Source organism: Vipera ursinii, assembly GCF_947247035.1.
Source record: "Vipera ursinii genome assembly, chromosome: 1".
Lineage (NCBI taxonomy): Eukaryota > Metazoa > Chordata > Lepidosauria > Squamata > Viperidae > Vipera > Vipera ursinii.
Window position 1 is genome coordinate 300,600,928 of NC_139512.1, and position 24,788 is coordinate 300,625,715.

A 24,788-nucleotide genomic window follows, 5' to 3' on the forward strand; every position below is an offset into this window, starting at 1 on the left:
AAGATTGCCGGGAGAAATATCAACAACCTAAGATATGCAGATGAAAATGGCAGAAAGTGAAGAGGAACTAAAGAGCCTCTTGTTGCGGGTGAAGAAGGAGAGTGCAAAAGTTGGGTTGAAATTTAATATTAAGAAAACTAAGATCATGGCTTCCAGCCCTCTCAATTCCTGGCAAATAGATGGGGAAGAAATGGAGCTAGTGACAGATTTTATTTTCCTGGGCTCCAAGATCACCGCAGATGGGGACTGCAGCCAAAAAATTAAAAGACGCTTGCTCCTGGGGAGGAAAGCCATGGCAAACCTAGACAGTACTCTAAAAAGCAGAGACATCACTCTGCCAACTAAAGTGCATATAATCAAGGCTATGGTCTTCCCAGTTGCAATGTATGGCAGTGAAAGTTGGACCATAAGAAAGGCTGAGCACCAAAAAATTGAGGCCTTTGAACTATGGTGCTGCAGAAGACTCCTGCGAGTCCCTTGGACTGCAAGGCGATCAAGCTGGTCAGTCCTAGAGGAATCAACCCTGGCTGCTCTTTAGAAGGCCAGATCCTGAAGCTAAAACTCAAATACTTTGGCCACCTAATGAGAAGGAAGGACTCACTGGAGAAGAGCCTAGTGCTGGGAAAGGTTGAGGGCAATAGAAGAAGGGGACAACAGAGAATGAGGTGGCTGGATGGAGTCACTGAAGCAGTAGGGATGAGCCTAAATGGACTCCAGAAGATGGTAGAGGACAGGAAGGCCTGGAGGAACGTTGTCCATGGGGTCGTGATGGGTCGGACACGACTTCGCAACTAACAACAATGGTGGGAAAGAAATGACTCTACCTGGAAGCATGTCAGCAGCAACGCATCTGTTACACTTATAAAGAAAACATGGATTCAATAGTCTTTGGTTTTAATCTGGTATTAAAATGTAGATATGCTCTTGGACTATTGATTTTCAACCCCTTGTTCTAACTCCATTTTTCATCTAGGTAATTAACTTATTTAATAGTGTAAAAGCTCCCATTTGTGTTTCTGAAGTTCTTGTCTTCAGATTTACAGACCAAATAGAAGAATACTATTTGTTATAATAGTTGTTTTTCCACTATCAAAGTAAAGATATAAGAATTTTCTTATTTGAACAACTGTGGAGTCCTTGGTACTCTCTGACCTTTGTGGTTTCCTTGCAAATGTTCATTACCAAATTTGGTAACCTCATCATATTTAAACAAGTATTTTCCCAGCTTTCAATCCTGTTGACACATTATGAATTGCTATGCAGATGTGCCTTTCTGTATCTCAACTACATGCTTCCCTGTCTCCCATTCATGCCTGAGAAATTTGCTAGGTTACAGCTCTAAATGGTGCAACAGTCTAATTAATATTATTTGTTTGTTCTTTGGAAATATCTAGGGACCTCTTCAACAGGTACTGTTTACAAAAATGTAAAAAAGGATGAAGCAGACTAAAGCAATAGTGAAATAGAAAGGACCTGCAATGCATAGCATTGACCCTAATGGACCACAAAGAAGAATTCAATAATGAATAGATTCCTCTCTTATAATACTTAGAAGTCACTTGGATATAAATAGAATGTCTATGGAGATTCTCAATCGTCCAGGTCACGGTTGTCCCAAAAGTGTTTTTTCAAAAGGCAACTGGACTTTGGTTTTTCTTTGAAAACGTTTCGCTTGTCATCCAGGAAGCTTCTTCAGTTCAGCTCAACACCTGTGGGACAATATAAATAGAATATAAATAGAACTGAATGGTAAGGTTTGCCTAACAAATTTATTTTATTTTATTTATATACCGCCCTTTCCCGAAGGACTCAGGGCGGTTTACAGGGTGATTAAAACAAAAAATACAAAAGTTAAAAACAATTTAAAAAAATTATATCCATCCCTGAACAAATAAAACCCCAGTTAAAATTAAAATTAAAATTGAGCTATGTGGCAGAAAACTCGAAAACTGGGTAATCGCTAATCTGGATAAAGCATACACATTTATTACATATGCATGGATGGGTAAACGTGTACCATGGTCCGATGACAGCGAAGGGAAAAAAAAATTGAAAAAGAATTTGCATTCCTTATCAGGTCCTTATCATGCAAACCAAGAGCTGGTCTATTCTGCCTAGTGTTTTATTCCAGAAGCCTCGTATTGGAACCTAGCAACCAAGATGGAGCACAGGAAGTCAACAAGAATCCCGCTGGCTCAAGGCTCAATTCAGGCTCCGAAAAACCGGCGAGATCAGCTGTTGTCAGAGCAACCAGAGAGGGAGGAGTCGGCCGATTCACGGAGAAAGAGGAGGAGCTCTCTACAACAAAGCCCAGTCTTTCAGATTCCAGTGGGCGGGGTTTTAGCGAAGCGGAAGTCAAAGAACTCTCGCCCCGGAAGTACTTGGAAGTGTTTATGGCTCGCTGGTCGAGGTTATTTGAAGTTTTTTTTAGACGGTTCCGTTTGCCATGTTCCTGACGGTGGTCAATTGTGAGTTGACTGGGAGTCCCCTTTGGGGGGGGGAAGTTTCGTGTGGTGCGGGTGCAAACGGTACCGAGCCTCCCTTGGTACGAAACCATTGCCCGGTTCCCCTGCGACACGGCTCAGGAACCCGAGGGTTACGTCTTGGAGTAAGCCTCTTAAGACGCTTCTCGTTAAGGCTGACGGGGAAGCAGCAACGGGTCCACGCTCCCCTTAGCGCTGGCGGGGGTGGCTGCAGGGCGAAGGTCCCGTTTCTAAGCTTTCTGTCTGCCTGGTTCCTGAAGGGTCGGCCGCTTAGTGATTGCGGTCCTACATTGTGGTTACACGCTAACCCAGGAAGTAGGCAACCTCGGCTCTTTTATGACTCATGGACTTCAACTCCCAGAATTCCTGAGTCAGCGTAGCTGACTCAGGAATTCTGGGAGTTGAAGTCCATTGAGTCATAAAAGAGCCGAGGTTGCCTACCCCCTGCACTAACCTATCCCATCATTTGGGAATCGAGTAGAGATTTTTATAGACGTTAGTCGTCCTTTCTGCACAGAATGTAGGCCAAACGGAGGTTGCTTTATGCTGCATTCCTGAGATTAGAATTGTTAAGGTTTACCCCTGAAGTAGGGAGAAGGCTGAAAAAGTGGAGAAAAGCCAATGAACGTAACAGGGATTTCAGGGAGGGAAAGGATGCTTTTGGAAAATGTGGGCGACTTCTACAGAATCCGTTTGCATCGGTTTGACATAGCTACGGCTTTCCCTAGCATCAAAGGGCTGCCCTGTGCAACTGCACCACACACAGTCTTGGGAAAAGACGTTGTTGATATAACTGCAACATTTATTTTTTATTTTTATTTTAATTCCATTTATATCCCGCCCTTCTCCGAAGACTCAGGGCAAATTTCCTCCATATGAATAGCACAGAGGTGCTGCATTTTCCCATTAAAAGCGATGCCTCTGATTTTAATTTTATGATCTGAAAAGCTATGAATAGCACAGAGGTGCTGCATTTTCCCATTGAAAGCAATGCCTCTGATTTAATTTTATGATCTGAAAAGCTAATGAACTATGGTTTAATGATACACAAATTATATTCTTAAAAAGATGAGAAATTGACTGTTGAGCAAAGTTACATAGGGAGGGAGAAGTGGTAGCTGTCATGATGTTACAGAGCTACAGCTGCCAGCAGCTTTAGTTAAGTATACAGGACCTTGGAATGTTAAGAACTGTTACTAGGCAGCGTACAAAAAACAGTGCTAAAAGCAAAATGTGATAATGGTAATGATAACAGAAAACAGATAACTATTAATAATCATGGACTTACATTTATTGCAAGTCACTAGATGGGAATCCTACTCATTCCTCATCCAAATGTCTGAGGAAAAAGCCAAGTCTTCACTGCCTTTCTAAAGGCTTGCAAGGTTTGAGCCAGCTGTAAGTTGGGGAAGATTGTTTCAGAAGGCAAGTGCCACCACAAAAAAAAGTATGCCTTCTGGGTCTCATAAAATGACCTTTTTTTTCAGAGGAGGGACCTAAGGCATTGCCCTTCTGCTGAAGTGTACGGCACAGGTAGAGGACTTGCAAATATTCTGTTTTGAAATCTGTTCAGAAATTATTGATAGCATCCAGGAGTCAAAATACTTGACTTGAAAGGACAAAAAAATGTATATACTATATATAGTGACATTGCTACTCACCAAGAATAGATAGCATACTACCTAAGTAAATAAACTATATCTTGTCTGGAATCTTTAAATTTGCATTCGAAAAGTATGTTAAAAATATGGTGAGTCATGAGGTTTTTTTGAATATTATTTAAATGCTTTTAAATGCTGCTCATTTTTCTTCCACAGCTGGATTTTCAATGTGCTGTATGCCTTTGAAAACAGCCTGGAAACTTTAGTTAATTCAAAATAGACTGCTCACTAGGCTAGATTGCTCACTGAGATAGTTGGTACAAACATGTCAGTTCTTCACCATCTAGACTGGCTGCCAGCTCATTTTCAGATCCAATTAAAAATATTGGTTTTGATCTTTAAAGTCGTAAACAGCTTAATACTAGGTTACCTGGATGTGAGTACTTTCTATATGTAATGGACTCTAAGATCTTTTAATGAGACCCTTCTCTCACCAAGCCTTCTCACCAAAGGAAATGAGGTGGGTCTCTACAGAGGAGAAGAGACTTTTCTGTGGTGGTACCCCTTTTATGAAATCCCCTCTATTGAGAGGCTTGACTAACACCCATATTGGTTGCATGTTAGTGCCAAGTAGATATATTTTTGTTCTCCTAGGTCTTCTAATTAATTTCCATTCTTAGTTTTTGAGTGACTGCTATGCTGCTGCCTAGCTAATAGGTTTTTAAAATTTTATGTTATTTGATTTTTATCATATTGTATGCTTTCAGATTGTATGTTAGTTCATTTAATTGTAAATTGCTCATAGGTTAGGTTATTAGTTGGTTTAACAAAATAAAATATATGTTAGAAATAATTTGTATATTGGTAAATGAATTAAAATTAAAACATTTTAATATTTTTTCTTTTTTATTCTGTAATGCCAGTGGCCAAGAAAGCCAAATCAAAGTAAGTAAACATTTTAATTGTATTTTCTACTCTAAAACTGTACAGTTCAGATAACTGCTGCTATTAATGGCAGTTGGGTTCTTTCTGTAATGGATTGCCATTTGTATCAAAAATAATTGTTAAGAAATCATAGTCTGAGATTATTTGAAAAAGAGCTGTTCATTTAAGTAAATATTAAGCACAGCTTTTCTTTTAATCTCTCAGATTGATGTAGTGGTGGAAGAAGCAGAAATTTAGGAGATAAAACCAGCATGCTTAGTTATGTCAGTTATGTATTTTAATTCTTCTATATTTAAGAGCTAATGCAGTATCATATAGAATGTGGCCAATTCAGTTTAGAGAATTGCTTTCTTGGTTCCAGTATGGGTGGTTATAATAATTTATTAAATCTATATGCCACACAACTCTTTGTAGCACCCAATGATGTATGTACCTCACACTGTATGTACCTCACACTGTTTTCCCAGTAGCTCTTTATGGGTATTGGTGGGGTGGAGGGTTGGTAAGACATACAGGGCTACAACAGAAAAAAAAGCTAATAAAGGCTTGCTTTTGGGACTTCTCATTGCAAGTAATTGTCTTATTTAAAAAAATCTTAATCTAAAAATATTATGGAAAATAGAGAAATTCTAAATTAAATATGTTAATAGGCAATCATGCATGCACCACAAAGACAAAAATAAAATAAAAAGGTGTTCTTGATGTTATTATTCTAGGTATATACTTGTGAGAATGGTCAGTGAAGCAGGAACAGGTTGTGCTTTTAATGTAAAAAGACTCCGACTTGAAGACAAGCTGGTAATGCTAAGATATGATCGCATTGGTAAGAAATTGAAGAGTGTTTTATAACATAGTATCCAAATGGTCTGAGTAGGAATATTCAAGGTATTGAAATCTTAAAAATCTCCCAAACAGTATGAAAAAATATCAGACTTTGGTACATACTACAGTAATAGATAAAATTGAGGCCTGTTAATGTAATGCATTTGTTGTTAAATAGAAGCACTGGTCAAGGTTGAGCTAAAAGGTAAAGGTTGAAAAAGGTAAAGGTCGATTCTGGTCAGGTGCTGGCAGTAATCTTCTAAGATACAAATAATTTTGCAAAGATACTGAGACACAGAGTTTTAAGAAGGGTTTTCTCAATTGGAGCGAAAGTTATAAAGTATTCTGCCATAATTACTTGAAACTGAATGTTAGCATCAGAGCTTGTGGTTATTTGGGTTGTACAATGTAATTGCAGCAACACGATGGCCTACATCGTCTTTGTAGCTATCTTGTATTCTACACATGTGAGGAGGTTTCCCCAGTACCGTCTGTTGTACTCAAGATTTCTTAAAAGAGGTGGTTCTCTAAGTAGCATCCCCTCCGTAAGGTGTGTGATTCAGCAAATCCAGTACAAATGCCTACAGAAACAATCTTAGAGCTTATATTGATATGCTGTTTCAGCCCTTCAAGCTAGAATAAGAAAGCAAAACTGAATGCTAATAGAATTTTATTGTAAGAATCTTGCAAGTCTGCATGTGCTTCCTATCCTCCCTCTTTATCTACAAGAGAACTAGGAAGGGTCAAGCCTGAGATGCTTTCTCAAATTACAATTTTGTCTAGGATTCAAATTTCTTTAGCCTTTCCAATATCTTGGTTGCAGTTCTTCCTCCTGTTCCTCAAGATTACTCTTACAACCCATTACAGCAGACATGTCAAACACAAGGTCCGGGGGCCGGATCCGGCCCGCAAAGTGGTTTCATGCGGCCCGCGAAGCCAACCTGGAAACAGTGAGGGAACAGCCCCCACTGCCTTGGCCCTGGCCCAGAGACCCTCCTCCTGCCAGAGACCCTCAGATCTGTCCCACTCCCGCCCAGGCCCCCATAGGCACCCTTGATGACAACGATGTAGAACTGGCCACGCCCACCCAGTAGGCCATACGTACTTTAGCCATGCCCACCCAGGCCATACCCACCTGGCCCCCTGAGGGCAACCGCAATGCTGATGCGGCCCTCTATGAAATTGAGTTTGACACCCCTGCATTACAGCTATTTGAATCCCTGCTTGCTTTCTCTACAAATATTTGTACTGTGTGCCTACATCCCTGAGGGAAGTTTATGTCCCATTTCTAATTTAAGGACCATATTTTCTCAGCAGAGATTTATTCCTAAACATTGTGATTATACTTCAGTAAAGCTGCAATCTAATTTAGATCTGTTTAAAATGAGCAGCAGATGATACTGATCAGTTCCTAAATAAATTGTAGAGTCCTTCCCAGAACTCTTGATCTAGTTGATCAAATGATCCAAGCAAGAAACAATATCTGATGTAAACTAGAAGGAACTGTATATACTTTGCTTTAGATGAAGAATTATTTTAGAAGTTATATCACTGATATAAATTAGATTGGAACTGTAAGAAAAATTATTCAGGGAAAATGTACAGTTAATGATCTCAATATTTTTAAATTTTGGTGTTAAACCATTGAAACCTATAAAGAATTTCATATACATTGATATTCTTTCTATTTGTTCCTTACCATTTAGGTTTCAAACCATAACGCTTTAAGTAAAATAAGTAAAGTTTTCTTTATTTATTTTGTAGTATTTGTAATGCACCCTAAATGATATAGCCTCTAGGTGGCCTATAACATATTTGTTGTACATCATATTCATTTCCTTCCTCATGTGATGAAAGACATACAATTGAACCAATCATTGATTTAGTTGTATTTATGTAAATATGTAAGTTGGCATAATTTTAGGGATTTTCTTTTTGTCTTTTCATAGTCAAACAGAAAGTCCTTTTCAAAGAGCAAAAAAAGATCTGTTCTGTGTAACTGGTGCTTGGCTAAGAAGATTTGTGAAGATGTATACGAGGAAATACGAAGTTGGCAATGCTGAAAAGAAAATGAACTGAGATAGTCAAAGCCAATTGTAAATAAAAACATCATGGAAAATTACTGATATTTATCAATTATTTTGTTTTCACACTTGTGAATTAAAATTCTGAATCCTTTGTGTATGTTTCATTTCAACACGAGACGAAACCACCTACAAGAGGCTTCTTCAGTCTTTTGCACTGAAATTTTATAGATTCCAGCAAATTGTAGACACGATAGTTCAAACACATCTGGGAGAAACAGATTTAGAGAAGCTTATATTCTCCTGAGAAACATTCATTCCATGTAGCTACAAAACTGAACAGTGGAATAATTTGCCTAGTTTGGTTGGCGGTCTCAGACATACGGGCAGGCAGATGGACTTATTAATTAATTAATTAATTAATTAATGGGATTTATATCCCGCCCTATCTCCTGAAGGACTCAGGGCGGCTAACAACAAAACATATAATAAGTACAGAAATTAAGATAAAAATAAAATTAAAATCATCTGTGCAATAAATTAAAATTAAAAACTAAAAATAAATTAAAAATTGTAAATATAATTAATTAAAATGAATTTTATTTAGCAGTTACAGTTGACTGGTGGTGTTATACTTTTATTAGATTTCTGTACCGCTGCAAAGATACTTTGTTTTACCCCCCCTCAAAAAAGACCATATCCCATAAACATCCATAGCACAAACTGAAACAATTAGCAAAACAAAAAGTTTTTAAAAATTCATATGGTTTCATCTCAAATATAAAAAGTGCTTCAGGAGAGTTCTGTCAAATCCCTCATCCCATGCATTTCAAGATGCTGGTCATTCCTTTTGAAGTATCACAAAGCTTAGGAGAACCCAGGTGTCTAACAGAATATTTAAATTCTATTCAAATATCCCAAAAGTGCTTTTTCAGGAGGCAACTGGAGTTTTTTTCTTTGAAGACGTTTCGCTTCTCAACCAAGAAGCTTCTTCAGCTCTGGTTGGATGGTGGGGGATCCTGTCAGAGCACCATACAGTCAGAACTGAAGAAGCTTCTTGGACGAGAAGTGAAAGGCCTTCAAAGAAAAACTCTAGTTGCCTCCTGAAAAAGCACCTTTGGGACAACCGTGACCTGGATGACTTGAGAATCTCCATAGATATTCATCAAATAGAATCTACACATCCAAAATATGCCTGCAGAATGAGGTGTAGGGGGGCACTTACATGCATTTTCTGCAGGAACTGCTTTCCTGTGGAATGGACTCCAACCAGAATTAACACATTCACCTTGTTCTTGATATTTAGGGAGTTTATAAAATTTGGCTTTTCCAAAGAGTACTTGGAATTGAGGGGTATGCAGTGGTTTTACTTGCGATTGTGGGAACAGATGAAGATTAATCCTATTGTGATTGCCGGCTGTATCAGTTTGAATGTTGTAAAGTAATTATGTTTGTAGTGTATTATTGCATATATGCTGTGAACTGCTTAGAGCGAGTGAAGCAGTATAGAAGCATTTTAAACAAACATAAATTAATGCCTTTTGGCACATATATTCAGGAAAGTAGAGGGATCATGACAAAGATTTTTCAAATTCCATAGTTTTTTTTTAAAATTAACAACTTCTACAATTATGTCTGGAAGTTGAGAGTCATGGCAACTGGATTACCACAAAAGTGAAGCTTACCTTTTCGTGTATGCTTTGCCTCAGTATAAATATTAAACAGTTCTTTCCGCTTTGATCATCCTGTTTCTCAGTGCAAACAAAGACTTTCCAAATTGTGTAAAAAATTTATTCTCGGAGTAGGATTAAAATTTTAAAACATACATTAATAAAAGGGTCCTTGCTTAAGTGACCAAGACCTGGAAATAATCTTACTGTATCAGCTGAAATGCTGTATCCTAAACTGGAATTGCAGTGTGTGACGCCATGTACACCTCATTCAGGATAAGGCTAAGCAAAAACATGCAATTTATACAATTTTCATTTTGGCATCCGTGTTTAAAAGTTTGAGCAGAGAAATATCCAATGTTTTACCCAGCTTAAAATAGGTTTTGTGGCAGATCCTTTCTGTAAGGGAAGGAAGTCTGTGTCCCAGTTGTTTCAGTGCTAATGGATGCTATGAAGTTACTTCTCCTCAGCATTTCATGTAGTGGTAGATTGGGGTAGTGAGCCAGGTAGAATGCTAGTGCTCCAACAAAACTGTCACCAGCTCCCTAGAGAAAGTAAAAGGGGGAAAATGAAATACTGCAAGTGGTAAATAGAAAATACTGTAAACAATGTACTTTAAAAATTACTCATGAAAATGTATGCATTGAATTCTCAGTCTTAAATGCATAGATGAATGTGGATGAAATGGACATAACCGATAAGACTTGTTTAAAGATGACTCAACTTTTGCTATCTGTGGTTCCCAATTGATGCAGCCATACAAGGGCGGAGGATGCTTCTCCATCCCTAATTTAGAAAGGCTTTCATTCTATGTTTTGGAAATTACTTCCTTCATTGGCAAAACAATACCTAGAAAAGTATTTATTGGGTTGTTTATGGCTTGAAAATGATTTAGAAGAAGTGTTTTACATCTTATTCAAGTGAAACCCACTTCTGCCTCTCATATGGGGGTGGGGGGAAGGGCAGTTTGTATATTGTGTGCAGAAGCTATTTGCGTCTCAAAAGTTGGAAAAGAAAGGCGCACATAGGAAATGTTAAATGTAATGAAGTTATTGTAGCCTGTTTTTAGGAAGTATTTTACTTACCCAAACAAGACTGGGATATTCCTTTGCATGCACAGTTGAGCCACAGACTTCTACAGTTAATACAAGCCTCATCCATCTATGGCTATTAGAATTTTACATTTCCCCAAAATATCAGCAACACTCAGAATTATGTTTCCTTTTCAGAGAATTTATACTTCCATTTTCTTGAAAAGTTCAGGTCTGATTCATGGTATTCTATATCCTTCATGCAGCTAAAACCTAGGTTTTGGTGAGGCTTAAATATTTAAATCCTTCTCTCATATCAGAAAAAGCTGTATTTGTTGGCTTGATTTGTATATAATACACGATTTCTTCATTACTTCCTCAGAATGTAATGAGGAAGAAAACATACAGGATGATTCTAGATCAAAGTTTGGCAGTTCAATCACTGCAATGGCAGGTTCAGATCAATGGTAGATTGCAAGATTTTAGAAAATTAGAAAATATGGTGGAATTACAATAAAACTCTGAAATGGCCACTATGTCCCATGTTCTTAAATTTTGAAGTTTCCATTCTTTTTTTTTAAATTCTCTTTTTAATTTTTATATAATGGGACAGCCAAGAAAAAGTTTCTACAAGTTTCATTTCAACTTGTTTCATTCCTCAGCCAAATTCACACCAGAGTCAAATATATATCTAGTTTTATTTCAACCCTGACATTGTGCTTCTCATTTTCCTTTGGATGGAGTTGTTAAGCTTTATTCAAGTTAGTGCCCTCCAGTTATTTGGGACTATAATTTCCAGTGAAGTTAGTTACTATAGTCCCATACATGTGGAACATGTTCAGGGGTAGGCAACCTTGGTTCTTTTATGACTCGTGGACTTCAACTCCCAGAATTCCTCAGCCAGCATAGCTGGCTCAGGAATTCTGGGAGTTGAAGTCCACGAGTCATAAAAGAGCCAAGGTTGCCTACCCCTGCCCTATATTTATGCTTTCTACTCTTCTATTTAACTATCAGCCTTTTTTTAAACCTCTGGATTGTTTTTTAGGTAGTCCTTGACTTACGACCACAATTGAGCCCAATATTTCCATTGCTATGCAAGACAGTTAAGTGAGTTTTGTCCCATTTTACAATCTTTCTTGGCACAGTTGATAAGTGAATCATTGCAGTTGTTAGTAACACGGTTGTTAAGTGAATCTGGCTTCCCCATTGACTTTGCTTGTCAGAAGATTGCAAAAAAACACGCTACAATGATGAATAAAAAGGTAAAGGTAAAGGTTCCCCCACACATGCGTGCTAGTCGTTTCCGACTCTAGGGGCCGGTGCTCATCTCCGTTTCAAAGCCGAAGAGCCAGCGCTTGTCTGAGGACGTCTCCGTGGTCATGTGGCCGGCATGACTAGACGCCAAAGGCGCACGGAACGCTGTTACCTTCCCACCGTAGTGGTCCCTATTTTTCTACTTGCATTTTTACGTGCTTTCGAACTGCTAGGTTGGCAGAAGCTGGGACAAGTAACAGGCGCTCACTGTGTTATGCGGCACTCGGGATTCGACCCGCCAAACTGCCGACCTTCTGATCGACAAGCTCAGCATATACAATTTTTTTTCAGTTGTGTTCAATTCTTGAAGAGTTTCTGAGTAAGTCTCTAGTTTTCTTGGCAAAGATTTTCAGAAGTGATTTAAGCATCAGAAGTGGTTACTTAATTATTAATTTAGAAGAAAGAATTTATAATAGGAAAGTAAATTTTATAATATTTTAAGAGCTATCTTAGCAATGCCTGAGAAGTTATAAAAATATCCAAATACTGGTAGATAAACAGAAAATCCTCTATGATTATTACAATTTCTGCAACTATAAAATGGCAACTGCTTCCAGATATGACATGCATTTAGACAGGAAAGCTCTGCACAGGATCTACACTTAAGATAATTTTGCATGTGAAATGCTAACGTGATGGTAATTTTCAAAAAAGCTATGTAGTAGGGAAATGACAAAGCACAATGAACACAAGACACAGGCCTCATCACTGCTGATGGCAAAGCAGCAGAAAAATCTGGTTTTGAGATAATGTTTTCCATGAGTAAAGCAAATGACAAGATATAATGCCTATAAATCTGAGCCTGATTTGAAAACCCCAGCTGACTTTTGGCAGGAGGTCATTAATATTACAAAAATACATAGGCTAGTATCACATTTATATTACCTTGAATCTTTTGGAAAAAAGATTGCAAAAGTACCGTAATGAGTCTCCCCCCCCCCAAAAAAATATTTATGTTCTCAAGTGTTGGTCTGCAAAATTTACAATTCCAAGTTAGTATGATCAATTGTCAGAAATGCTGGAAAGCGAAGTACAACAACTTCTGTGGGCAATAATTGGGAAAGATAGCCAAATGATACACAGCAATACAGACAGGAAAGGATTGTGTAGACCTATCAAGCAGATAGTTCCAAACTGGGAAGAAACAGCATTGATAAGCAAATGGTCCATTGAAGATGACTTCAGTTACAGTATGTGGTTAGAGAATTTAAAAAGGACTTTTTCACAAGCAAACAACTCCCAAGAAGCTGGGAAAAAAGATTCTACTATTTTACATTCTTACCCAGCTGGATGTTATGAAGAAAGCTCTTGGGCTGAAAAGACTGCTGTTTTGAATCGTTAAAAATCCATAGCTAAGCAATCACATATGTAACCCTTGGTGTCTTCAGTAAGGATTATTTAATTCAAAAATAACAACTGTGTTGTTAGAGAAGTATATCCATGCAATACTTTGCATCAGTGCTCAGGAATCTAGATCCATTTCCTGGCTGATTTCCTGATAGGTCATTTGCACATGATTAAATAGTACTTAGGGTTAGCCTCATACATTCCTGAAAGATGAAGCCAGATAAAGTGTCTGCTGTATAAATGATTTTTTCCCTACTTGAAAATATCTTACTGCACAAAACCATTCAAGATCAAAAGCTAGGAGACTTTGGAAAGTTGTCTAGTTTGTGGTTTACTTTATAAAAAAAACCAGCAGTATAAATCTCTCCTTGGACATATAGCTCAAAAAGGTCTGCAACTTGTTAATTCTTGTCATCTCCATAATATATATTTTTGAAGTCCATTGAGTCAGTCACCAGTCAGATAGGCAATAGACCGATTTCTGGACAGACTTGAAAATAGGTAGAGTAATAAAATGAGTATGTCATGCAAACTGCTAGTTGTCAACATCCAGAATAACACGCCCCGGTGATTTTTAAAGGGTTACCACAACACTTCTCTTGCAGCAATTTTAAGGGTCATGCATCAAAGCATAGACTTATAGTTTCCTAGCTCTGGCAGAATTATTTTGTGCTCCATGATGTTTTGCATGTAGCATCAAATTGAATGTGGAATGTTTTATTATATTAAGAAAAATGAAATGTACAGGGCTTTGAAAGGTAGCATAGAAACAGAATAAATAGATTAAATAAATAAGTAGATCAGTTATCATCTGCTATGGAAAATAATTCTGCTAACACAGAGCGAAGAACACTGCTATTATTCATAAAATACCATCTGTGGGCCTGATGTTGTGCAAACTGTTGTACGTCATTTCCCAACTATCAGAACTGTGATTGGAACTAAGAAATAGTATTTCAATTATGTAGATATTTGCTATTTCCAATTGGGCAATGTTTAACAAGAATTTCTAAACATGATGGGCTGATTTTGCTTTATGTACTTTGGAAAAAACAAAAGATGCAGCTTTTTAATTTAAATGTAATTTTGCAAGGGAAGTCCTTTACTTTTAACTGTCTGAAACTTTAATGATTGTAAGTTTAATTTTCATTTCAAGAGACTAATGATATTTATCTCATAACCAATGTTGACTGTCATTTGAACTCTGCTGCCTTAAAAACAAAGGGAGTAGTACATTTAATCTAGAAGGCAGGTTCCATGGGGAAAAAATGAAATGTTGCTTGTGGGCTTTACCAATTAGATAGATTTGATGTTATTGAAATGGCTAGTTTATATTATTTTGTAAAAGTAAAAAGTTGAGGTTTGAAGTTGATACTTTATTGCACCAAAGAAAGTCGGAAGTCAATGCCTTTTTTCCCTTACCTCACTTTGTATTTTGATTGTATCGTATATTATAAACTAATAAAACTTTTTTAAAAAAAAATAGAAGGCACGTTCCGATGGCTGTTGTGGTGAAGCTATTGATACAGATATTGGTATCTAATCAAACCAATGACAAACCAAAATATCTTGTGGTACCAAATTTTCTAATCAATTAAGAATTTTATTTAGTATTCTGTATTACAAGGGAGACTACAACTGTACAATTTTTATAACGTTTTATAACATTCACCATTTGTTTCATTTATTTCGATAATATTCTTCATTCTAAATTATGATGTGCCAAGAAGGAAGTCCTTTTCAGCAGTGTTTTTAATTACACCACAGATTTACCCAGAACATTCTTGTAGCTCTGTTTAAATTTTCAATAAACTTTATGAGTTGCCTTCTTAAAAAAAACCTGTAGTCATACAAGAAGTTCATGTTTTCATCAAGTACAATACAATAACAGCATCTTTCACTTGCCCTAGGCAATTTGAAATTCATTCAATATATAACCAATTGGGGATTTCCTGATAGGTGGCAAATACATTTAATAATAAATAAAAATAAATAATTTTTAGCCATTGTCCTCTCATACGATCATATCTATGAAGGGGAGGGGACAGCAAATCTGTTTTCTCCCTCCCGATAAAAAATAATTGCTCTACTAATGTTGATGCTCAACATGATTTGGACTCCTGTATAATTAATATTCTAAATATGCATAACAGGTTCTCTCCAATCACCCCTACCCTGACTGCATGGAACATGAGCAAAAAAATTGTCAAGAATGTAGGTGTACTAAGTAAGCATGGATGTAAAAGTAAAATCCTTATGTTACTCTGCAATCAGGTGCCCTGAATAATTTGGTAACAAGCCTGGCTACGATGTTACTCATCTCTCATTCTAAACCATTTAAGAATATTAAATTGTATCTGTTCTAAAGCAGATCTCTGGAAAACTCTTAAGAGAAACTCACTAAAATTATTATTTTTTTGCTATCTCCTTTCATCATTAGTCATTTAATGATCCAACCATTTCTCTGCTGATTTTGTGTTCTAAGGTATTCCAACAAAATATTAAAAGCATATTTAATATTCCCAGCAAAAAATCTCTTTTTATTATAAGATTTTTTTGACATGGTTTGAGTTCTTCTATATAGGAGTTCTGGCCAGGAGGGCATTTGCCCAGGTTCACCTGGTGTGCCAGTTGCGCCCCTATCTGGACCGAGATGCTCTACGTACGGTCACTCATGCACTCGTTACCTCCAGTATAGATTACTGCAATGCTCTCTACATGGGGCTGTCCTTGAAGACCACCCGGAGGCTCCAGTTGGTGCAGAATGTGGCCGCATGGGTTGTGATGGGAGCATCCCAATACTCCTATATTATACCCCTCCTGCGTGAGTTGCATTGGTTACCGGTTGCCCTCCGGATGAGATTTAAGGTGCTGGTTCTTACCTTTAAAGCCCTACATGGCTTAGGCCCGGGATATTTGCAGGATCGTCTGCTGCCAGGAACAACTTCCCATCACCCGGTGCGCTCACACAGAGAGGGCCTCCTCAGGGTGCCGTCGGCCAGACAATGTCGGCTGGCGACCCCCAGGGGGAGGGCCTTCTCTGTGGGAGCGCCTGCTCTGTGGAATCAACTTCCCCTTGAGCTCCGGATGGCCCCAGACCTCCGGTCCTTTCGTCACGGCCTTAAAACATTTCTTTTCCATCAGGCTGACCTGGACTGACAATAGGGATTTTTAAAAATGTTTTTAATATTTTATCATTGGGGCTTTAGTTTAATTTTTTTAACATTTGTATTATTGTCTTTTATTGTTGTTAGCCAACCTGAGTCCTTCGGGAGATAGGGCAGCATATATAAGTCCCAAAAATAAATAAATAAATAAATAAAAGTTTTTTTTTAAGTTCCAAGCACACCCATTCATTTTCCTTTTAAGTTACGGGATCAGTGAAATAGTTGTTTGAAATTATTTCACTTAAGATACAACTATAAATTTCTAACAGGTTATATGGAACTTTGTCAGTCAGACACATTTGTAAAGAAATTTAAAGTTTTGATTTTGCGAGTAAAGGGGCTTTCCTATGTTTGAATCAATTATTTCATCTGAGCAGAAGAAAAAGAAATTGGTCAAATTTCCCCACATGTAACAAACTATTTTACTATTTTTGGACATGTTTAGTAGGAATTCCATTTAAAACTAGTAAAAAAAGGTGTATTTAAAATGAGGAGAGTAAATAATACAAACATTAGTCTTCAGCTGTAAGGTTTGGAAGCAACCAGATCACATTAAAAATCTGCTATTCTGCTTAGCACGCCACATCGGCAGATTGGAAGGAAATCATACTGGAAATTGTCTAATAGAAGTTAGCAAAGATATTGTAAATCACCTGGCAGTGCCATTCAGTTTGTATCTGCCAGTCTAAAACCTGAAATATTTAAGACAGCCAGAGGGCAGCAGATTGCCAATTATTTATTATTGTATTTTGATTGCACAGGTGAGGTGAATTTTCCATCTCAGGCATCTGAAGTTTTATAAACATTTAAAATTACAAAGAGGCAACCTTTGAATTCTAGGCCTTTGGGGTTTTCCCATTTCTAGCTACTGCTCATTTCTATATTTAATTTGAAAATAACAAATTCATAAGATGATAATTGATATTAAGTAAATTATCAAGCATGTAAGTTAAGCAAGGGAGGCAAGACTTTGCTATTACTTGTTTGCCTGCAAGTATTCAAATCCTGGACCTATGCCTTAACATTCCATTATCTTCAGGGCCCCAAGCTTTGGTCCATAACACAAATACTCTTCTCCAAGGATTAAATGAGCATCATTAGTCATTAAAGGTGGCAAAGAAAGTAGTCAGACAGAGCTCCTACACACCTAATTAGCAAATGCTTCTTTACAATCTTTTTTTTACTCCACAATGAAACAGCAGATGTCTATTAGGACTTAGATTGTCATAGTTACATTAAGCAGAATATACGTTTAAAAGTCCAACAGAAGTGCCTGCTGTTCCGAGAAGTTACACCCACAGCCTATTAGCCCTTTTCCTATTTCTACCATGCAATGATAAGCTCTACTGATTCATTAATGAGCAGAGGGCACTCTCTATATTCCTGTGAACATTTTCTATTATAGCATTTACCACCGGGATTTCTGATTCTGAAAACCATGTTTTGTGTTAGGCCCAGAGCTATATTATGAACGGCAAGGCTTCTTTTAAACTCAGAGGGAGAAAATGACTAGACACTGATTTTCATCAACGTCTTGATTTATGACACTGCTCACAATTCACATGTTTCCAACAGCTGGATCATCATTAAATTACGCATTCCCATCTGGAAGAAAAGTAGGAAAGCTGCAGGCCCTCTCCCCTCCCCTGAACACAAGGAATAGAAAGGGATTTAATTAGGTAACTGGATGATTTGGAAATAAGATCAGACCTTGACCTGGGTGGTCCTTTGCTTCTCCCGCTGCCTTATGTTAAGACCACAAGCTGTACACGTAGGGACCTGTTTACATTTGCTCAATTTGCTTAAATTACATTTCCATTCATTATCAAAAAGCCATTTCAACTGAGAGGGAAAAGGTCTTTATTAAAAAAAAATCATATGGTTATGTCTAGAACTAGTCAGGACAAGACCATGGGATCCAGCATTATAAGGTTACGTATCTGGCTGTGCACTGATGAATCAAAGAGGAACCTTCATTATGTGGAAGTGATATTTCAGGGGTCAAAATTCCTATGTGCCGCTCAATGCCTCATTTTTTTCTTTCTGGAAATGGGGGAGAATAATACTTTTTTATCTCAGTAAGTAGCCAGATGCTTCAAAGCTTATAAAATGCTTCTCAATCAGCAAATGCATAGAACAAGGGAGTCAGCAAATGGAAGCAGATGAAGTATTTTTCCACTCATTATTAAACAATCTGTTAGTTCTGGTAATAGAAATCCTACAGTATACTGCAAATACATTTAAGCACATCACTCATTAGCCTTTCAGGCTATTCTTACGTTAAAGTAGCAGAAGCACACATAGGCTCAAGCATGTTTGATGCTAAGCTTTATTAACGATTTCAACAATATTTTAAGGTGTTTTATTGTTAATATCATTATTGCATCAACTCAGTTTGTTATCAATAATATGGTATCCTGTCCCTGTGACTTAAAATGGAGAAGCCAAGCCAGAATGGTAGTCATTTGGTGATCTGGATAGGATAAAGAACTATTCTGGGACAAATACTGAGTAAGCATCTTTTCATGCCAAAGCAGTTCAAACTTGGCAAAGTATCGTTATAGACAAGCAAAGATTCTCAAAATGGTCTTAAAAGGTTGAGAAGGAACATTGGCAGAACTCCAAAAGTCTGATGGTATCCAGTTGTATCTGGAGTTGCAGGGCAACTTTCCCTAAAAATAAAAAAGGTTGGAAACAAGCAGGGTTGGCGGAGAAATCTGACTCCACCCATGTTTATTTTCTGAGAAGCACTTTTATGTTGTTTTCTCCGAGCAAGGTGCTGTAGCAGCACTAGTGACTATACCTATACATCAATTCTGTGGAATGTTTAATCACAAATCATTGATTAGGATAAGACTCTTAGGAAAGTTCGCTTTCATAAAACTATTCAAAGCACTTCTTGGAGGAAAGCCCTCTAAATTTATCTTAGCAAATGAACAAATCCTTGTTTCTTTCACAGGGGCAACAATGTTACCAGGAAAGGCCCCCAACTGTCTGTATCAGGATCAGAAGTTAGGGTGACCTATTCTCTGTCTCTAGAATAAAAGCAAGACAAGTCAGAGAGAATGATTTCAGCTCATGCTACATTCACAGCCAAGTTGAACTTTAGCAAATAATAAATGCAGTGTTAAAAAAAAATAACAGTTGCTGATTGGAGCAGCTGGTGGTTTATTTTATTCTGTACGGCTCTTTGTATTTCCAAAATTCATTGGATTGCATATTTGAGGCAAGAAAGCAGAAGGCTTAAGTCACAGGGTTATTTTGGCTACCGGATAAATAAAGGCAGCCATTATATTATCACTATCTGGGGCATAATTTTCTACAATAACACCCTCCATTTCGCCATACTTCTGTGCAATTAGCCACAATTAAACCCCAACTGCTCTCCCAAATTAAAGTTTCCACTGTTAACAAGCTTCCCACACTGTGGTCAATACCATATTTTGCTATTATGCTACCAGCCATATCCAGGAGAAGCTGAACTTTAGTCTGTCCTCGCTTCTTGGTGAGCTGAGGAAGTTGCCCTCAGCACTCGCTTTGCCAACAGCTTCATTTCCTAGCAGCTGCTGTTTTTCACTGTCAAAAGGTTAACTAAAACCAAAGAAACTCTGCAAAAAAGATAGACAACTCCAAGGGATATTATTGAATAGCTAAGGCATTTGATAGTATTTGAGTTAACCACAGGTTCCACTTCTGCTGATGCACAGAGTTTTCAGCAATTAGTCATTGGATTGAGCTCATTATTTATAGTTTTTTTAAAGTCGTTGCCGTTAGGCCACAAAGCCAGGAAACAAAGAATGGATGCTTTTAAGAAAGGCCTGGCTTTTTGGTATGTTGATAAGATTCCATTTTATTCCAGTCACAAGTGAGCTTTCCTGGTGTAGGGTTAGGCCAGAATTTGGAAAGACTTTCAAGAATATAATCAATGACCATAGATGAGGCTGAAAAAGGATGTGTGGTGTCAAGGTACAGGCCTAAACAGGAAATGGATCTGGTGAGAAAAATCTTGTGTGTTAAAAGCAAACACACACTACTGTATGAATTTTGTTCTAAGGAATTGTTAGTCAGTGGAAAGGGAGACAGAACACTGAGCAAAAAAGATTGAAAAAAGCGCCGTAAGAAGCACAAAAGCATAGTAGTGTTGAGCTGAAATAAGACAGTGATCACCTAGTAACTCAAAAGTCCAAACTTGTCAAATCACAATTTGTCTATTGGACATCTAAGTGCAAGCCATGAAAATTTTCATGAAGTCTATATGGATTTCCATATCGTGCTAAACCATAATAGCTTATCTTGTATGAACTCAGCCACTGTGGTTTATAAATCATGATTTATGACTCAGTGTCTTAGGCGAACCCAGAAATAAATGAACCAACTTATTAATTCCACCAGCTGACAGGGATTAATTTTTACAGGCACTAACATTGTTCTTTTTATTTCTTCAATTTTCTATGATAAGATCCAACGTAACCGTTAAATAAAAGGATAAGTCAAAAAAAAACTGAAGGAAAAAAAAAGAACTAGAAGCAAACTAGGACAAAATGACACAAGACTCATTCTCAATAATACAGATAACAAGAAGGAAAACAAAAACCTTTCAGAATAAAATAGCTTTAAGAGCCTGTTTAAAAGAAAGCAAAAAGAAACTCGCTTGGGAAGATATTCTATACTGAGAAAGCCCTTTTTCATAGCAATACTGTAAAACTGATGCTGGAAAATAATCATTGGGAATGTTTCTGTTTCCCTGCATTTACTGTTGCTATACTGCAGACATGTCAAACACAAGGCCCGGGGGCCGGATCTGGCCCACGAAGTGGTTTCATGTGGCCCACGAAGCCATCCTGGAAACAGTGAGGGAACAGCCCCCACTGCCATCCTTGATGTGAACGATGTAGAGCTGGCCATGCCCACCCAGTAGGCCATACGCACTCTAGCCACGCCCACCCAGTAGGCCATGCCCACCCTGGCCATACCCACCCGGCCCCTTGTGGGCAACCGCAGTGCTGATGCGGCCCTCAATGAAATTGAGTTTGACACCTCTGCTATACTGCTTCATTTACTTTTTTCAACATAATAAAGCAAGCTAAAAAACCAACAGTAGACCTGCACAGCTATGATGTGGAGGAAGCATAGGTCACTTAATTTTTTGACAATAAACAATTAACCTCTGGCATCTTGCTCTAAAAAAGGAAATGTGGGAAATTATGCAGAAAACTCAGTATTCTAGCCGTGTTACACATGGCCTATTGTAGCTATCGTTCAACACGTCAGACAGAAGGCAATTAGACAGAAGGCATTTTGGACTTGTTGCAACTCTCAGGTTGGCATAAGAGTAGCTGAAGAGCTGGTGTTTTCATCTTTAAGAAGCCATTATCTTCTAAACCAACTTAAATATACACCTGTGTATTACATGTTATTTTAAAGCAGAGGGGAATATTGTTGAGGGGGAAAAAGTCAAGGGAAGACATAGTAGTTGAGTTCCCAGGAGAACTTTTTAATTCTGTGAATTAATTTTAATTTTACACAGTAATTACTAAAACTGCAACACAAGCTTCTGCATGCTTTCTCAAGAGAAATTCTTACTGTTTTCAATAAGATGACCTTCTTTGTAAATTTAAGTGTGATTAGCCAAAGGAAATTCTACTCAATTCAATGAGAAGTAGATAGAAGATTGCAGCTTCATGTCCTAAATATACTGAACAGCTAATAAGTTCTGTCCTTATGTTTTTTACTTTTAGTAAAATATATATTACGAAAAAACCACATACTATATAGTTGTGTGTGTGTGCGCGCGCACGCGTGTAGTATATACTGTATAGTGGGTTTTGGGGTGGGGTTTTTTTGTGGCTGGGTGTGTATCTTGAGCTCTCATTAGGTCTGACCTTACATTGTTATAAAATATAGGGCTGCTGTTTCTAAAAAATGCAAAATTATTTTTCTGCAAGCATTTTGTTCTTTACAATATTGTTATGAGCTTATAAATCAACAATTCATTTGTTAAAACAAGCTGCAGTAACAAGTTTCAATCATTCAGACGTGTCTATCCTTTTCTGATTCATCATCACAAACACATGATGGATGAATAGATCTATCTATCTTATTGTGGCTTGGAATGTGAAGTTGAGATTTTTTTTTACAGCCCCATGCAACTAAAGTGACCGAAAGGGATAGACTTTCTACTAAGGCTGCTTGTTCTGAATGAAAACAACGATTCTCAATCTAACTGTATTTATTAAAAAGTCTGTACTTTACTCCTCTGAAGCCTCTATAGTAGTGATGGCAAACCTTTTAGAGGCTGAGTGCCCCAAAATCGCCCTGCCCCCTGCTGCTCCCCGCTCCGCTTACACCCCGCCTGCCCGCAGGGCCACCCACCGCCTCCACTGCCTACCACAGCAGATTACCCAGTCAGTCCTGCAGCACCATGGCGGCCACAGCCTCTGTCCGCGCCTTGCAGCAGCATCTGCATACGAAGGGGCATGAGGGCAGAGTCTTATCTCTGTTGCCCAGCTGCCATGTTCTTGGCTGCACTACTCTGTGCAGGCCGAGCCTGGGGGCGACTCTCCTCCAGGGGGGCTGCTGGTGAGGAGGGGGTCGTGGGGGAGGTGGAGCTGGGCCGATGGTGCAAATGCCCACAGAGAGGGCTCCGAGTGCTGCCTCTGGCACGCGTACCATAGGTTCACCACCACTGCTCTATAGGATTGCCTCCAGAAGGTTTCTCTTTCTCAACCCACACATAAGCTACATTTTAAATGAATTGTCAATTATTCAGTCCCTTGATAATGGGAGAAAAGCCTGTTGGGTTTACGTTGTATTATTATGTATTTTGAGAAAATCATTTTATCTCAGATCCTTTCTGTCCATCTTAAGAGAATTATGATTTTGGAGTAGCATTTAAATTCTGTAAATAAGTAAACATATCAATGAAAAAAACTAAAAGTGGGCTAACTAGTAGACTGTACAATACAACTGTTACTGGGCAAACGTCAAACAAAAACTATGTTTTATTTATGGGATGAAACAAATACACTGTCATTTAGAAATTAAATTGAACTATTCCAGGTAAGTCAAGATTCAGCCAAATAAAACATGAGTTATCTTTATGTCCCATATTGTAGATGAAACAAAAGCGAGGAGGATCTTATGGGACTATTTGCCTTGACCCCATTTTTCCTCCTTTTTTTGAACGGCCTGCTTAAATACATGTGTGGTCCTCTCATCAGTCTTCCCCATGCTGTTCCTATTTCCCCTCAGAAGCTGCACATGGTTGATGGTCTTGCTTTTTTCCTATTTTCTCCACTTTGGAACATTTCTGCTCAGGATGTTTATTTTTATTTCTTCCAGTTTGTAAGATCACCAAAGTGACAACTGTCCTTGACCAAACATGTGCTTTGATCCAGAGCTATGTCACCTGAAAACTAGATGTTCTATGTATGGAATGATTCATGCATGCAATGCTTTGCACATCCTTCACTACTATAATAATGATCTGGATGCAATCATAAATCTAACCATGTAGTTTTCCCAGGTAGCAACATGACTGTGGCTTGCTGCTGCCTTCTGGCACTTTTCTAAATTCTCCCGTCTAGCCTACAGTCATTGCATTTCCTATTACCAACTAGGTCCACCCTTGATTAGCATTCTGGGATTAGCCAAGGTCATTTAGGTGCTGCCACCTTCTGTCATGTACACACATTTGCACATTCAGGCATACAATCAAATGTCAACCATTTAATGGATTCCATTAAAACCTATGCTTTGTTGATCTGCTTTTCATAGCCAACCTCAATATTGTATGGTTACAGAGACATCATTGCAGTTGACAATAGCAGCACCTGCTAAAGGCCACAACCCTGGAATATCCTACTCACCCTTTATTGCTACCAATACAGTGAGTATTTCTGAGCTAACCAGTAATATCTGAAACATAATTTTGCTTCTTCTCCCAAGTGCAGAGAAAGTACAGTAGGAAAGTATTTACATAATCACAAAGTGGAGATAGTGATAACTGAAGGATACTTTGTCCAGAGACTTCAACTAATATTGAAAGTATATCTAAAATTCAGATGCTAAAACAAAGAAAATGGGCAGATTAGTGCCGTTATGATCCATTTGTGAGTTTTTCCCAAGAAAGCTGGCTGCCCATTGTTAGAAGTAATCTTGTCTACCAGATGGACACTTGGATTTGATCAGCTAATCTTTTCTTAATACAGTTGTAGGCTAAAATAATCTCAGACTACGGTTAGCAAGACAAGTTGAGGTTTACAGTAGTTTCTTTTAGCTTTAAACTATTCTGAGGTACATATAATAATTTGATAACATTTAATACATTTAATAACAAACATTTAATAACAAGCATTTAATAATTTGGTGTGATATCTATGAAA

The 24,788-nt window shown here is 37.9% G+C and overlaps 1 protein-coding gene and 1 long non-coding RNA gene across 3 annotated transcripts in view; one reads left to right on the plus strand and one right to left on the minus strand.

Annotated features, from left to right (window-relative positions):
• Window positions 1-2,410: 2,410 nt before the first annotated feature.
• LOC310632274 lies at window positions 2,411-8,029 on the plus strand. Its single transcript, XR_014490819.1, has 5 exons — window positions 2,411-2,468; window positions 3,971-4,016; window positions 5,008-5,029; window positions 5,746-5,852; window positions 7,801-8,029. It is a non-coding gene; the product is annotated as an uncharacterized lncRNA (long non-coding RNA).
• Window positions 8,030-8,321: 292 nt separating this feature from the next.
• RBKS (ribokinase) overlaps window positions 8,322-24,788 on the minus strand; it is a 62,711-nt gene continuing 46,244 nt past the window's right edge. For both annotated transcript variants that reach the window (XM_083352081.1, XM_083352080.1), the window contains one exon: window positions 8,322-10,090. In XM_083352081.1, the coding sequence (XP_083208207.1) occupies window positions 9,917-10,090 (174 nt within the window). In that variant the 3' untranslated portion in view covers window positions 8,322-9,916. The remainder of the gene's footprint in view (window positions 10,091-24,788) is intronic.